Genomic DNA, 16,251 nt, shown 5'->3' on the forward strand with positions numbered 1-16,251 from the left:
GTTTTGCCATGTTGGCCAAGCTGGTCTCAAACTCCTAGGCTCAAGTGATCATCCCACCTTGGCCTCCCAAAGTGCTGGGATTACAGGCGTGAACCACCGCACCTGGCCAACAGAATAATTTTTAAATGCAACTTTTCCCTATCAAGCCTCTCTAGGTGATGCCTCTGTGGATTTGGTTTATGATTTCTGTGCTTCAGATTAATTCAAAGAACTCACCTTGTGATAACTGATGAACAGGGCAGGAGTGGGTCAGAAATACCAAATGCTGAAGGGAGTTAAAGGAGGATTTTACCTTTTGAATTTCTTGCGCTCTCTCAATATTTTTGCTTTTCTGCTGCAACATCTTTTCAACATTATGAAGCCCATTGTTAATTTCTTCTATTTTTCTCCTCATTGCATATGACGGTGAGCTTTTTAAGATTTCATTGCTAATCTGTGAAAGACAGAAAGATGCATTTGGCTTAGAGAGGTTGTCTGCACTTTATTCATAGGTTCGAACAACAAAAGTGGTAGTCACTCTGTTACAACTTGTAAAAATCTTTTAAGGGCTGGAAGAAATTCTGAAAATGCATTAATGAGAAGGTGGATAGGAAGACTAATAAATGGCAGGTGTGTTTACTTGACCTTTTAAATATCATCTGAAATAAAACAAAAATTAGTTTAATGTAATCTAACATATATTAAAGATATATGCTGTGTTGGGCAAAACTACTGAGTGGATTGTGTGAAACATCCCCATATGGATCAAATGATATAAAAGAATTCCTGGGGGATAAACGATTTTTATATGATCTTTCCATTTTATGAGAAAATCCTCTGCACAGATCTGTTTTCAATAAAACCAAATTTACTCTCAAGCTGACTTTTAAAAAAAATATAATTCCAATCACAGTACTCATTTGAGTGAAACAACCTTCTAAAAGTAGCTATTTCTTGAGGATGCACAGAGTTTAATTATTCTCTGTGTAACCATTTGTAGATGTTTTCCCAGCCATCAGAAACTTAGCTACTGAACAGTGTAATTTTTTTTATCTAAACGATTCTCTTAAAAAGAAACAAACAAACAAACAAAAAAACCTTGAGCTAGGAAAGATAATAAATGAATGTTGAGTATATCACTTTCCAAATACCTGACTGGTGTGTGTTCTTGTTTTGCTATTTGATAAGGCTTTCTCCAAGCAGCTACTAAATAACCAAGTAATACTTTATGCTTTTGTATAATCCTTTGTTTTGTAAATTAAAAAAAACAAAACAAAACTGTATCTGTGTAACCATTGAGACTAAAAGCATCCTATGCAGATAGTATACAGATGCAGAAACTGGAACACAGACTAAATGATTTGCTGCAGTCATATGTCAAGGAAGTAGATGAACTTGTCCCAAGAAACCCCCAAGTCCCCAGATTGAGTCCCAGGCTCTATTCACAATATCAGGCTGTTGATACTTTTATATCATGTCTTTATTCCCCAGACCATACTGCAGTCAATATTATTAGGAAAAAATCTCACTTTGGTTCCATGTTAGTTTTTTATGGCTGGCTGTGTCACAAATTACCACAAGACAAAGTTTTCTGATATTTTGTGCACTTATTCTCCTGGCAGAAATGTATACCATTTAGATACATTAGGACAGATCATGATTTAGGAAATGAATATAGCCATTTGAATTATACACAATGTTACTGCGTCTGTCCCAGGATCCTTGAATTTCCTTTAGCCACATCACATAATAAAAATTAGTTGCTATTTGTGACAAATACACAGGGTCATAGCGGAAATTTTCTACCTTGAATTTGAACGACGGATTTTGATTATTAATTTACTCTGCTACAGATTTTCATAAGTATTCATGAGAATAACATTTAGTTTCTCTCAAAACATTTAGTATTTTCCTAAAATAAAATCAATAGTACCAGATCCTTGAGAAAGTACAAAATAGGTTTTCTTGTGTGTTAAATAAAAAAGATTTGTCATAAATATACATTAAGTTTACATGTTTTTTACCTTGTGAGATTTTCCTGAGAAATCTGTCATAGAATTAATGACATATTTTAGCAACTAAGTTTGAAATCTGAGTTTTTTGTGTTTATCTAAGATCTATTTTATTTATCAAGTTGTAAGTATTCTAGGCAGAAAAAATAAATAAATTAATTAATTTAAAAAAAAAAAAAAAAAACTTCTGTGGATACCAGACCAAACAGAATTTTCTTCTGTTTGATATGGGCTCTCTTTTTACAATCTAATCAAAATATCTTGCTAGGCTCCTATGTTTCTAGTATTATAAAATATTTTCCACCTTTTCTTCAAATCTGGACTTTCAGGTATAAAGATTCGCTCAGGTACTTTTCATGAGAATTCTGTTAACATCATCATTAGACAGACACTACATACTAAGTGCTATTCCTAGTGAGTTGTGAAATTTGTATTCTTATTGCCCTCAGCTGTAATGTCAAAATGTTTCAAAGGATGTGTTTTAAAGCAAAGTATTAACGTCCAAAATGTTCAAGTGGTTGTATAGTGGTTGTACAAAAGCAAACAAAACCAGTAAAAGATATATAACTGTATTATAAAATGCAAGAGAAGAAGCAGCATTTCGACAATTAAATATACATAAATTATCTAATTCTGTTATGTCACATATTTAAAGCATCTTTATCTTAGCATTCAATATTAGACAAAATGGTCACTTAACTCTTAAAAGCAGTCATAGCTGAAATCCCAGCAAATGGAATTTGACATTAAATGATATTTTCCTTTTGATAGACATTCAGCTCCATAAACAATAACAGTAGTATAGACATTATTATTACCTTCTCATCTATGTCTTCTAAAGCTTTTCTGCATTCTTCCACCTGGGATTCAATCTCTGCAGGGACTATGGTGTACATTTCAGAATACTTGATTCGTAGTTTTTCCATAATATTCTCAAAAGTTAGCTTCCCTTCCTTAAGGATGCTTTGAAGCTCCTAAAAACATTAAGAGAGTTGCAATACTCACAAGACTGGGGGAAAAGTTTAACTCTAGGAAGTAAAAGCAGCCTTCCAGCACATCCTTATGATTTAAAGGAGAGCAGTTTGCATGACAAAACCCCACTAGTGATACAAGCTGATTAAGCCCGAGAGATACTCAGTTTAGTCAGATGATGCTTTCTAATTTGTAAGAATTAAACTTGATATCTCTTCATAGTGTCACACCATTATCTAGAAAAGACATTACAACACCCCCTGCTTCTAAAGTACCTTTAGGATTTCATTGTATCTGCGTTGCAGACCTGATCTAAAAAGCTGCAAGCAGCAAAAAAAAAAAAAGTTTCAAAGAAGTTTTTTGTTGTTGTTATTAATGTGTTGCTATTTCTGCTTCTTCCTCCATTATCATCACAATGATTCAAGGCCACTAAAAGCCCCATGCTTGGAGCAGAAGTGTCTACTTTCATGTAATTAGACAGCCCGGCAGAGCTCAACTTCTTTCAAAAGGGAGGGTTCCAGTTCCATACAAAGAATGTAGGTTTTTTAGGAGATAAAAGAAACCTGAACAAATAGTCTATTGGTTGTGGCCTAGAAACCAAATCTGATCTACCTTCTCCTGCAGTAATTATAAAGGAGAAACTCATTTGTTTGGGAAAGTTTCCCAAAGATCAAGTGGAAAAATACTTCTTGACTTGACTATGGCTTTTTTGTTGTTTGTTTTGTTTTTACAGTAGCTGTTCAGTAGCATTATTTGTGTTCATGGATTGAGTCACTGCAGTGAAGAATGATTACAATTTTAAATGGCTCTGTGATGTGTCATTGTTTTCCTTTTCTTAATCCTCAGCAGAGGACAAATCTAGAGAGAGAAAGTTAGAGAACAATGCCATTCAAAGATGCGGTTTAAGAAGTAAGTGTCATCCCGTTTTATCTACACCTAGTCCAGGAGTACAGGCTTTCATTCAGAGGTACACTTGGAAGGCTTGCCCATGAAGACTGCTTCTTTACTTTCCAATATAATAACCGAAAGTTCTCTTTAGACAGCATATGACTTTTTTTTCTTTTTTTTTTTTAAGATGGAGCCAGGCTGGAGTGCAGTGGCATGATCTCAGCTCACTGCAACCACTGCCTCCTGGGTCCAAGTGATTCTCCTGCCTCAGCATCCCAGTAGCTGGGATTACAGGCACACGCTACCACGCCTGGCTAATTTTTGTATTTTTAGTAGAGATGGGGTTTCCCCATGTTGGCCAGGTTGGTCTTGACCTCCTGACCCCAAGTGATCTGCCTGCCTGGGCCTCCCAAAGTGCTGGGATTACAGGTGTGAGCCACTGTGTCTGGCCAACACGTGACTTTTGAATAAACTTCCAAACATCCTTTTGGGCTGTCACCATTGGACTGGAATGAAAAAGGAGATTATTCTGAAGAAATGAGATTCCAGATGACCTGTAGGGTGTACCTAGGCCCTATCAGAGACAAGGCACTAAGTCCTACTAAAGGAGTAACCCAACATGCTACTCAAGAGTGGTCTGAGGCCCTTATTCACCAAACACACTGGAAATATAGTTGAAAGAAGGCTGCTTGGTCCAGACTGGCTTACCTTCCAGCCTTGTTTCAACTCTGTTCTCCGCTCTCCAGCCACACTGATCTTCTCCCTTGGTTCTGCCCACACCATGCCACAGGGGCTTTGCCTGTGCCTCTCTCTCCCCAGACCACTCCCCCAAACCCAGCCACTGAGTTATATCTACCCCAAGGACTTTGGATACAAGACTGTGAGCCTGTATCTGCCACATTCACTAATTCGCTCCTCACTTACCTCAAATTGTTCTGACTTTTCTGGGTGATCCTGGAATGCCATATTTTGGAAAGAAGTTGTGGTCTGTTGAAATAAATTCTTCAAAGCAATTATCTCTTTTGTGAAGGAATGTCTTTCTTGGATTTCAGTCTGCACTAATTCTTTATTTTTTTGAACTTTCTGAAGAAGCCTAAAAGAGAACATCAAAATATAATTGTTTCTTTATCCTGCTCTTCTGTGAAACAGTTTTATTGCAACAATTAATGAAATGCCTGAATAGCTCGTAAAGGACAGTTATTTCCTCTAAGAAAAAAGTAACAATTTTTGATAATGGATATACCACATATACAAACAGGTACAAAATCTTATCACTTAATCAAAAACCTCTCCAAACCTTTCGCCCCAAATATTCTCTTTTTCACATATTCCATTGTAACTGACATCTCTGTCCTCTCTTTTTCTCCATGTAACCCTTGAGCTCAAATGAAAATGACTTAGAGGTGTGAATGGAATCATGGGTGGGCTTCTGGGGATAGACAACCCCACTGGTCTTCTTCTCTTAAGCTGATTCATTTTGCTGTGGATGTAGCAAATATCAGAAGAGGCATTGAAGTGGGTAAAATCTTTCCTGAGGGTTATTTGGTAAGTATCTATGATATTGTGATATAATAAATATATACTCGATCTCTGCTCTGGTTCCTGAGACAGAGCTCTTAATACCTTTGTAGATAGGAGTGCTAGCTAGGAGTCTTTTGTCCTAATATTTGATTTTTGACCAGTTTCTGACACAGAGCTCCTAAGTCCTTTGTAATTTCCTGAGTGATAGGAGCATCTTTAGTTCTAAGGAGGCAACTCTAGGTGGGATCCTGAGTAGCCTCAGGATGAGGGCTGGTTGCCAGGGGAACCAACTATGTGATTAAAAGGTTGGAACTTTCAGTACCACCCCTACCTCCAACACACACCCCCAGCCTCTGCGGGAGGGGACAGAAGCTCAAAGTTGAGTTGATTGCCAATGGCCAATTATATAATCAATCATAATGAATTCATAATGAGACTACATAATCAAATCTCCATAAGAAACCCCAAAAGACAGGGCTCACAGAGCTTCTGGATTGCTGATAGCCTGGGGGTTCCACCACCTAGAGAAAACAGGGAAGCCCCAGGCCCCTTCCTATACCGTGCCTCAGGCACCTCTTCCATCTGGCTGTTCATCTGTATCCTTCATTATACTCTTTATTAATAAACTGGTAAACATGACTAAAGTGTTTTCTTGAGTTCTATGAGCCACTCCAGCAAATTAATTGAACTCAAGAAAGGTATCAAAGGATCCCTTGATTTATAGCCTATCAGCCAGAAGTGTACCGGCAGGGCACAGCGGGTCACGCCTGTAATCCCAACACTTTGGGAGGCTGAGAAGAGTGCATCACCTGAGGTCAGGCGTTCGAGATCGCCCTGGCCAACATGGGCAAAGTGCTGGGATTACAGGCGTGAGCCACCATGCCCGGCCACAGCTAGTTACATTTGAAAAGAACATTTAATGGCATAGGAAGGCAAACATGATTTGCTGGTAAATTATTCAGCAGAATATAAAACAGTACAAGTATTTTGATCTCAATTTATTTAAAAACAAAATCATAGTAAAAAAGGAGAAAAAAATGATTAGCAGTGGTTATTGCTGAGTGGTGACATTAAGGTAGATTTTTATATTAATTTTTGTAATTTTCAGTTTCTGAATTTCTTTTTTTTTTTTTTTTTTTTTGAGGCAGAGTCTCGCTTTGTCACCCAGGCTGGAGTACAGTGGCGCACTCTCAGCTCACTGCAAGCTCTGCCTCCCGGGTTCACGCCATTCTCCTGCCTCAGCCTCCAGAGCAGCTGGGACTTATAGGCACCTGCCACCACGCCCGGCTAACTTTTTGTATTTTTAGTAGAGACAGGGTTTCACCATGTTAGCTAGGATGGTCTTGATCTCCTGACCTCATGATCTGCCCACCTTGGCCTCCCAAAGTGCTGGGATTACAGGAGTGAGTCACTGAGCCCGGCCTGAATTTCCTATAATAAATATATATTACTAAACTAGAAAAAGGGAAAAAAAAAAAATCACAAATGACAAAAAAGGAAACTGGAAGGATATTCACCCTCGTTAACACCAGGATGGAAAATGTGTGCTTAATTACAGTTATTAATCTGTTCTATCCCTTTTTATACCTATCAGTGTTGTCTCACCTCAATTCTATTGTATCATTTGCCATTATTCTATACTTTTAGATTTTCTAAATGTTGAGCCATAATTGTCAAGCACATGTCCTTAACAGTTTTTCATAAATCTTACTTGTTGCATCGTTGTTGCATAGAAGTAATTTCTTGAAATGCTGGAACACTTTCCACAGCCCCTGAGCTTTCAGGAACATTCTGGATACTTCTGATGCGCTGAAGAAGTAGAGTCAGTAACAGCTGCTGCTTCTCCACATTCTCTCCATATTGGCATAAACAGTCTAGCAGCTCACAGAGTTCCTCTGTGGTGTATGCCTCTTTTGTTTTGGAAATTTCAGGGAGTTCTTCCTGAAGATTATCTAAAATAATTGCTTCTCGTTCAATCTAATTCAATAAACAAAAAGAACTAAAATAAGTAAAATATACAATTACCATTTCAGGACCTGAAGTAGCCATAATTTTTGTATGCTCTCTCTTCAAACGGTTGCTAGTGCCATATCCTACCATGTTTTCCTATAGCTGGGAATATTAATCCTCTGCTATCAGAATCCCTTAATTCCCAGCTATTGCTCATGTTGATGTGTGACTGAAATAGAGTACTGCTGTTGTGGTATGAAGGAAATGCTGTTGAATATCCTCATAAAAAATTTATTTCTCCTTCAGATTTCAGTTGGATAAAGCAACATTTCTCCTGAGATAAGCACATGAGCTCCACCAAACTGCTTTCACTAAGTATAAGAGGTTGGGCAACTATTGGATATGGAAAATTTTTCTGCTGGTCTCTTTTCTTTCACTTCCAATCCCTATATGCTAAAAAAGTAAGTCCAGCAGATTCTCATTACCCTGACACATGACAAAGGTAAAGCAGCCAGAATTACCGAACCAATCAAGTATTTATCAATAATGGTGGACACAGAACTCAGAAATACATAACCTATTACATCACATATCTAGAAACTGTTCGTTCCACCAGCCCTGAACTCAACTAAGATGTAGAAAAAAGTCTCAAAGGCCCCTGAATCAGGTCATTCTTACGCCTCCCCTTGAAGCCCCTGGCCCACCCCTTGGCTACAGTACTCATTTATCACATCCTGCCTCAGTGATGGTTAACTCTCCTGCTCCATGTTCAAACACAGTCATGGATCTTGCAATCATGACATTACAGGATGTCACTCCAGTCATCTATGTTTATGATATCATACTAACTGAAATGGTGAGGACCTGAATGGCCAGTCAGACATGCCAGAGGGTGAGAAACAAAGCCTGTGAAAATTCAGGAGCCCCAGTATCAGGGCCTGGGGCATGCCAGGACTTCTCTAAGGTAAAGGTCAAGTTGTTCAATCTTATAACTCTACCACTGAGAAAGAGACACAGCACTGAATGGACCTTTTGAGGTCTGGGAGGCAGTATATGCTATCCTTGGGATTACTGCTCAGATGCATTTATCAGAATGCTGCCAATGTCAAGAGAGACCTGGAGAAAAAGCACCACAGCAGTGTCGGGCTGTGGTATAAGCTGCCCTGCCATTTGGGCTATATGATCCAGTTGGGTACCCAATAACTAGAATACATGGATGCAGATGTAGACTGGCCACTGTCCAAGAGACCCAGGTGTGCAATGGGTGCTTCTCATCACCTCAAACCTAAATTCAGTTGAATTAGAAGTCCTGGTTCTTTGCCAGACAGCTACACTTCCACCAGGGAATGAGATAAGGGATCCACTGCATCATTTTGTGTCCCCCTGCTGGAAACTAGCATGCAAATAAAGAAATTGCTACATTGATGGGGGAATTGTACATGTAGGGTTTCCAATGTGCATCAGGGTTGAAAAAACTATGTCTGTAATCCAGGACTTAATGGGGCACCTCTTGGTGCTTACGCACCAGAAATGGGCAGATTTAACTTGATAATAACCAGAATTATTATCAAGCTGTAGCAACCACGATCCAGTAAGAGTAAAAAGACGAAAGGCTCAGACCTTTCCTGTTCCATTTCCCCTCATCTCCCACTCCTGTTCCCTGGGATCACTTTCCAAAATAAACTACCATTTGCAAGCCTCAGTCCCAAGCTCTGGTGTCCACTGAGAAGTTGGTAAGTGATTGAGAACGGGGAATACAAGAGGGAGAACACTATATACATATATATTTTTTCTTTGAGACAGAGTCTCTCTCTGTCACCCAGGCTAGAGTGCCATGGTGTGATCTCAGCTCACTGTAACCTCCACCTCCTAGGTTCAAGCAATTCTCTCCCTCAGTCTCCCGAGTAGCTGGGATTACAGGCATCCGCCACCATGCCTGGCTAATTTTTTTGTATTTTTAGTAGAGACAGGGTTTCACCATCTTGGCCAGGCTGGTCTTGAACTCCTGACCTCGTGATCTACCCACCTTGGCCTCCCAAAGTGCTGGGATTACAGGCGTCAGCCACGGTGCCTGGCCACAGTTTTTATTAGGACAATAATTTTACCCCAAAGCCAGGCAATTCTTCAACTTGGGAATGAATAAACAAACTGTATTACACCCACCCAAAGCAATACTAGTCAGGAATAAAGATAAATGAATTACGAATACAAGCAGCAGCAAGAATGAATTTCAAGTGCATTATGCTTAGGGGAGAAAAGCAAACTCAAAGGGCCACAAACTGTAAGGAGTCCATCCATATGACATTCTGGAAATGGAAATACTATGGGAACAGAAACAGATTAACGTTCCAGGGGTTGGAGGTTACGGAAGGCACTGACCACAAAGAGGAACAGGGGAAACTTCTAGGGTGACAGAATTGTCTTAAACATTGATTTTGTTGGTGATCATGTGATCGTGTGCACTTGTCGGAACAACACATTTTACGCTAAAAAGTGTGAAGACAGCCCTAGAATCAGTAAAATAGTTGCAAAAAGCCTGTGCATTCACTTTTCCACCTAGAAGAGGCTTTGCAATACCTTGATGATTTTCCTTAGACATGGGATCCTAATAAAATTGGTTATAAAACTTTTAGGTTCATGGTCAATTGTAAAGTTCGGTCTAGAAAGGGAGAAGGACCCATAGTTGCATCATAAGCAAATCCAATGAAGGAGACCGAAAAACCCAGAACCAGCAGAAAAGGGACTCCAAAGAAATGACTGTTGGTGCAAGTGGGAGAAGCCGGCCGCACATCTCCAATCATCTTTGACAATGTGATGTTCTTCTAGCACATTATGATCATCGAAGCAAAAAATGATGATTCTGAATAACCCAAGTGAATAGTTATAGTAAAGAGATTTTGCTTAAGAAAACAGGGAAGTAAAATTTTAGGGGGACACAAGTTCTATCAAAATTTAAATTTAGTTTTTAATTTGTAAACTTATAAACAGGCATTTAAGTTTTTTAAAAGTCTACTGATATAAACTGTTTATTTCATCAAGACTGGATTATGTTACTATAGATGACATGTTTAAAGCAGAAATTCACTTTGTCAAATATAAAAGCACCAACCATGCTAACAGAAGCTTACATGTATGAGCTGTTAGATGATGTAATTTTTATTGAATGGATAAAAGCTACATTAAAATCTTATATCAATTTGATGTATGTAAATATCATGTAAGTTAACAGATTAATGGCTAAGCACCAGAGTCTAAGTTTGAATCCTCTACTATTCCTTGTGAATTTGAGCAAGTTACTCAGTCTCACCGTGTCTCATTTTCCTCATCTACAAAGTAAGGATAATAAAAATATCCTCACAGAATTCTTGAATAGTGCTCTGAACTATGCCTGCCACATAATAATTGCTCAATTTAGTAGTTGTTTTTATTATTGTTATTACAGGGAAGCATTTTTTTTGGCTTGTGCTACTCTGAAAAATATTTTGTTAGCAGATTTTGTCAAATGCTTGTGTGAATAATTAGAAAGTTCTATATGAATGGAGTCTGAATAACACATAATTGCAAATGGGTATATAGCAATAATGTGATAAAATAAAAAGAGCAAAATCTTAGAATTAGCCTAGACCTGAATTTAAGTAAGAGATGTCCCTCAACAAATGTTTACTAAGTGCCCACTAAGTGCAGGGCCCTAGCCAGGTTCCAAGGTTACAGCAGTGAGCAAGACAGCCCCAGCCGCTGCCCACAGGGCCTTACAGCTTAATCAATCTCTACCTGGGGGCCTTGTGCCATTACTTAATCTGTCAGTGCTTCAGTTTCCCCATCTATAAAATGGTGATAATATTTACTTCCCAGGGACAATGCAAAGATTCAGTAAGAACAGGTGTGAACTGCCTTCTCAGCACAGCATAGTAACTCAACAAATGGTACCATTATGGACAGGCAAGCACTGATGCCAGCAGCCCCAACCAAAAGTATAATTTATAAAGTTTATTTTAACATTCAAGAGACTATTCACTAGTCAGTCCTCACCAGGACCACTGACATAATATTCATTTTTAAGGACAATAGTCATAAGCAAGATAATACGATAGTGCTAAACATTTCATCCTAAGATAACTTTATGTTGTTTTTTGTTTGTTTGTTTGTTTTTGAGACAGGGTCTCGTTCTGTTGCCCAGGCTGGAATGCTAGAATACAGTGGCGTGATCATGGCTCACTACAGTCTTGACCTCTCCTCAAGAGATCCTCCCACCTCAGCCTCCCAAGTAGCTGTGACTACAAGCATGTGCCACCAGGCCCAGATTTTTTAAATTTTTTGTAGAGATGGGATTCACTCCATTGCCTGGGCTGTTCTAGAACTCCTGGGCTCAAGCAATTCTGTCTCAGCCTCCCAAAGTGCTGGGATTACATATTTGAGCCACTGCACCCAGCTATCTTTAATTTTCTAAATTAATTTTCTTTCTAAATATAGGTGATACCTAAATCCTGAACCAAGGCTAAATTAACATTTGTGATTGATACATATCATGCAGGTTTTGAGACCATTTTCAAAAAGAACATCATAACCTCACATATTTTTAGGTCCACATTTAACAATTACAGTTAATTTCCATAGCTAAAAATTATAGTTAATTTCAAAATTATTTGGTGATTATGCAAATTACCTAATTCTAACCTTCAGTATAACGTAGAGACAGTTATTTCCGAGAGGGGTGAAGTTATTTTCACGATAAAGACTGTAATGCTCAAACCAGCTAGTGGTCACTTATTAATAAGAATTATCTGCTACCAAAAAAAGGCACTACTATAAAATAATCCGAATAAGTTATTGGAGGTTATCTTAATAAGGCCTGACATCTATAAACATTTATGTATCACGTATAAGTGATGTGCACAAGTAGTATAGCCTGACGACTCGTTTTATAGAAAAACAAGGTGAAAGTAATAAAACAATTTAAGTAACACGTTAGAAACTACATGGTTTGTTGAAAATGAAGCACTCACTTCTTCACTGACAAATTTCCATTCCTGCTTCAGTTCTTCACACCACATCTCCCACTCTTTAGCAGCTTCCAGCAAACTCAGCCATTTCTCCCACAGAGCCGACACAATCTTCAGCAAACATATGCCATCATTTTCTGTGCACCTGAGTCTCAAGAGTCTAAGGATCTGTCGTAGTTTCATTAACTCTTCTTTGGTTGATGTAAGATTTGACACCAAGTCCTTAGGAAAGAAAAGAAAAAAAAAAATAAGAGGGACATACTGTTAGCTTTTTCCTGAAACTTACAAACTCTTTCAAATTCTGAACAATTAATTATTTCAATCTTCCATAAGTATTGCATGATCTACTTCTTATTCTTTTAGAAGTCAATTTAGACCAGATGAGAATTATCTATGTATTATTGTATTCTGCATGAATTTGAGACTACAGGGACAAATAATGACCCATAAACCATTTTTTTCCAAGAAAGAAAGTACTTTCAAAAGCAAATATTTGCCAGACGCAGTGGCTCATGCCTGTAATCCCAGCACTTTGGGAGGCCAAGGTAGGTAGATTACGAGATCAGGAGATCGAGACCATCCTGGCCAAATGGTGAAATCCCATCTCTAATAAAAATACAAAAATTAGCTGGGCATGGTGGCATGCGCCTGTAGTCCTAGCTACTCAGGAGGCTGAGGCAGGAGAATTACCTGAACCTGGGAGGCAGAGGTTGCAGTGAGCTCAAGTCGCACCACTGCACTCTAGCCTGGGCAACAGAGTGAGACTCCGTCTAAAAAAAAAATAAAAAGAAATTCTATAAGAGGCTGGGCACAGTGGCTCATGCAGCATTTTGGGAGACGGAGGCAGGAGGATTGCTTGAGGCCAGGAATTCAAGACAGACTGGGCAACATAACAAGACCCTGTCTCTACAAAAAATTAAAAAATTAACCAGGCATGGTGGTGTATGCCTATAGCCCCAGCTACTCAGCTGGCTGGGGTGGGAGGATCCTTTGAGGCCAGAAGCTCAAGACTGTGATAAGCCATGATTACACCGTTGTACTCCAGCCTGGGTGACAGAACAAGACTCTTTCCTATTAAAAAAAAAAAAAACTAGAAGTACAATAGCCATCATTATCTGGGTTTCTCCTTTCAAGGTTTCAGTTACTTGTGATCAACAATGGTCCAAAAATATTTAAAAATTCCAGAAGGAAAAAATGTGTAAGATTTATTTGTATAAAATGTATGTTTTATTTGTATACAAATATATAAGTGCTATTCTGACTAGTGTGATGAAATCTCATGCCATCTCTCTCCATCCCACCTGGGATACGAATCTTCCCTTTGTCCAGCACATTCATGCTGTATATGTTCCCTGCCTACGAGTTATTCGGTAGCCTTCTTGGTGATCAGATCAACTGTTGTGGTATCAAATGCTTGTGTTCCAGATGAATAGTAGCCCAGCGTTACCTCACCATGGCTATATCATTTCATTTCATCACTTCATTTCATTACCTCACTTCATTTCATCATCCAGGCACTGTATAGTCTCACGTCATCACAAGAAGGGTGAAAACAGTACAATGACATATTTTGAGAGAAAGGGACCACATTCACATAACTTTTATTACAGCATATTGTTATAATTACTCTGTTATTGTTGATGACCTGACTGTACATAATTTATAAATTAAACTTTATCACAGGCATGTATAGGAAAAAAATTATAAACAGAGTTCAGTGGTATTCACAGTCTCAAGCATCCACTGGGTGTCTTGGAACATATCCCCTGTAGATAAGGGGGGACTACTGTACATTTTGTTATTTTAACCTAAGTCTCACATTTCACTAATTAGTTCCTTTGCACAATACTTCCTATATCAACCACCAACACAATATTAAAAGGTTTTTCTTGGTTTGCTTTTGTTTTTGGTGAATGTTAACTATAGATGATTTAGAAAGTCCTCATCAAAATCCTAATAACATAATACCATAGATTCTAACAGATGAAAATAAGCAAAAGCTCAAATTACTTTATAACAGTCTAATAAGTAACCAGAACTTAGAGCTTATGACAGTTGCAGTAAGCAATCAGTGGACAATAAGGCTCTGTCATGGATCCAGCAGCATCCCTCAAAGTCACATGAGAGGTGACGCTTTAGAAAAGCCACGAGTGAGGACAGGATGCTATTGGGGGATGACTGCCTGTGAACCTGATTAATTAAATCTCTCAGTATCATTGCTTCATTTCCTTCCTTCTGGCTTTTTAAGCTTCAATATATTACATAAGGCCAGGCACAGTGGCTCACACCTGTAATCCCAGCACTTTGAAGGGCCGAGGCTGGAGGATCGCTTGAAGTCAGGAATTCAAGAGCAGCCTGGGCAACATAGTGAAACCCCGTCTCTACTAAAAATACAAAAATTAGCCGGGCATGGTAGCAGGCACTGTAATCCCAGCTAGTCAGGAGGCTGAGGCAGGAGAATCAAATCACTTGAACCTGGGAGGTGGAAGCTGCAGTGAGTCAAGACTGCATGACTGCATTCCAGCCTGGGCAAGACTCTGTCTCAAATATACATATAACATTACCCTCTGGCTTTTGATTTGAGGAATATTCATTTGATTTGAGGTATTTAACTCAGCGTGAAGATTTCTATGGGTCATAACAGGGCCACATTCTCTGCTGTCTCTGCCAGTTTTGCAATTTTTTGCACACAGACTTAGTGGCTAATTGCCAATACTATTACCTTGCTCTGTTCCAAGCACTCTAAAGCTTCTCTGTAAGACAGTGGCAACGAGGACATGGACTGTCCAAGAACTGTCTCCATTTTGCTGAGGTTAGTGTAAATATCCTCTTCAAGTTTTCTATAGCATTTGTAATTCTCAAGATACCTAGTGAGTCACAGTTAGAAAAAAAAGTGGTATTAAATTTTATTTAACACAATAAATTCAAAATTTTCCAGAAAAAATACTCCATACTTAATTTTTAAGAAAAGACATGACAACTTTCTTTTTTGCTAGCCAATGCATCTTCTAAGAAGGTTTTATTCCCAAAGGGACCTGCATATGGGTTTAAATGCAAACTTGAAAAAGAAGGAAGGGCTGTCCTCTAAACTGAAGATTTTTTTCCCTAAAGTTCACTTCAGTAAAATGAAAACACACTGATGAGTGAGTTTGCATTCTCAAACACACTGATGAGCTGTAAATTGGTACAATTCTTGTGGAAAACCGCTCAGTCTTAAAACGATTCCTATCTTTGACCCATTAATGCAGCTTCTGCAATTTACCTTAAGAACTGTATCCTAAACATATGGAACTTATCCTAAATCTTTTGCACAGTAAAACATCTTTACTCACTAGACTGTTAATTAAAACAGCACATATTGGAATACCCTTATCTAACAAAGGTATGATTAAGAAATTAAAATGATTCATTGTATACAATATTATAGAGTAATTACAATTACTTTTACAAAGTATTTGTTATAATCAAGAAAAGAACTGTTACAAAATTTTAAAATAAAGCTGGATATGTGATATATATAGCATATATATTTTAAAACACTATAAAATTATGCATACAAAAACAGACACAGGCTAAATCCTCCATTGAATGTAACTAAAAACTCTGTATCAAATTATTCTTAAAAAGCAACTCTTAAAACACATCAATAAATTGACAGGGAATTGGGGAGTCAAACTGTAAAATGGAAATAAACAGAAATAGGCAAAGTTGTAGGACCAGTTTTTTGCCTTGAGGGCACCTGAGTTTCAGTTTTCTTTGATTCCTACTGAAAGGTGGGGGACAGACCATAAAGCTGGCAGTCAATCCCAGGATGAGTGTCTAATAGAAAACTCCCTCTGCACGAATATTTGTAATACATACAACTAGAAAGGACCACTCTCTAAAGTAGAGAATTCCTAGAAATCAGTAAGAAAAAAACAACCAATAAA

General features: G+C 38.3%; 1 protein-coding gene across 1 annotated transcript in view; it reads right to left on the minus strand.

The window, feature by feature from the left end:
- SYNE2 (spectrin repeat containing nuclear envelope protein 2) overlaps positions 1-16,251 on the minus strand; it is a 377,154-nt gene that overhangs the window by 149,688 nt on the left and 211,215 nt on the right. Inside the window, 6 exon segments of the mRNA XM_050797880.1 lie at positions 293-433; positions 2,810-2,965; positions 4,776-4,944; positions 7,084-7,349; positions 12,326-12,544; positions 15,045-15,189. Of these exon segments, the coding sequence (XP_050653837.1) occupies positions 293-433; positions 2,810-2,965; positions 4,776-4,944; positions 7,084-7,349; positions 12,326-12,544; positions 15,045-15,189 (1,096 nt within the window).

Source organism: Macaca thibetana, chromosome 7 (genome assembly GCF_024542745.1).
Source record: "Macaca thibetana thibetana isolate TM-01 chromosome 7, ASM2454274v1, whole genome shotgun sequence".
In the NCBI taxonomy this organism is placed as follows: Eukaryota; Metazoa; Chordata; class Mammalia; order Primates; family Cercopithecidae; genus Macaca; species Macaca thibetana.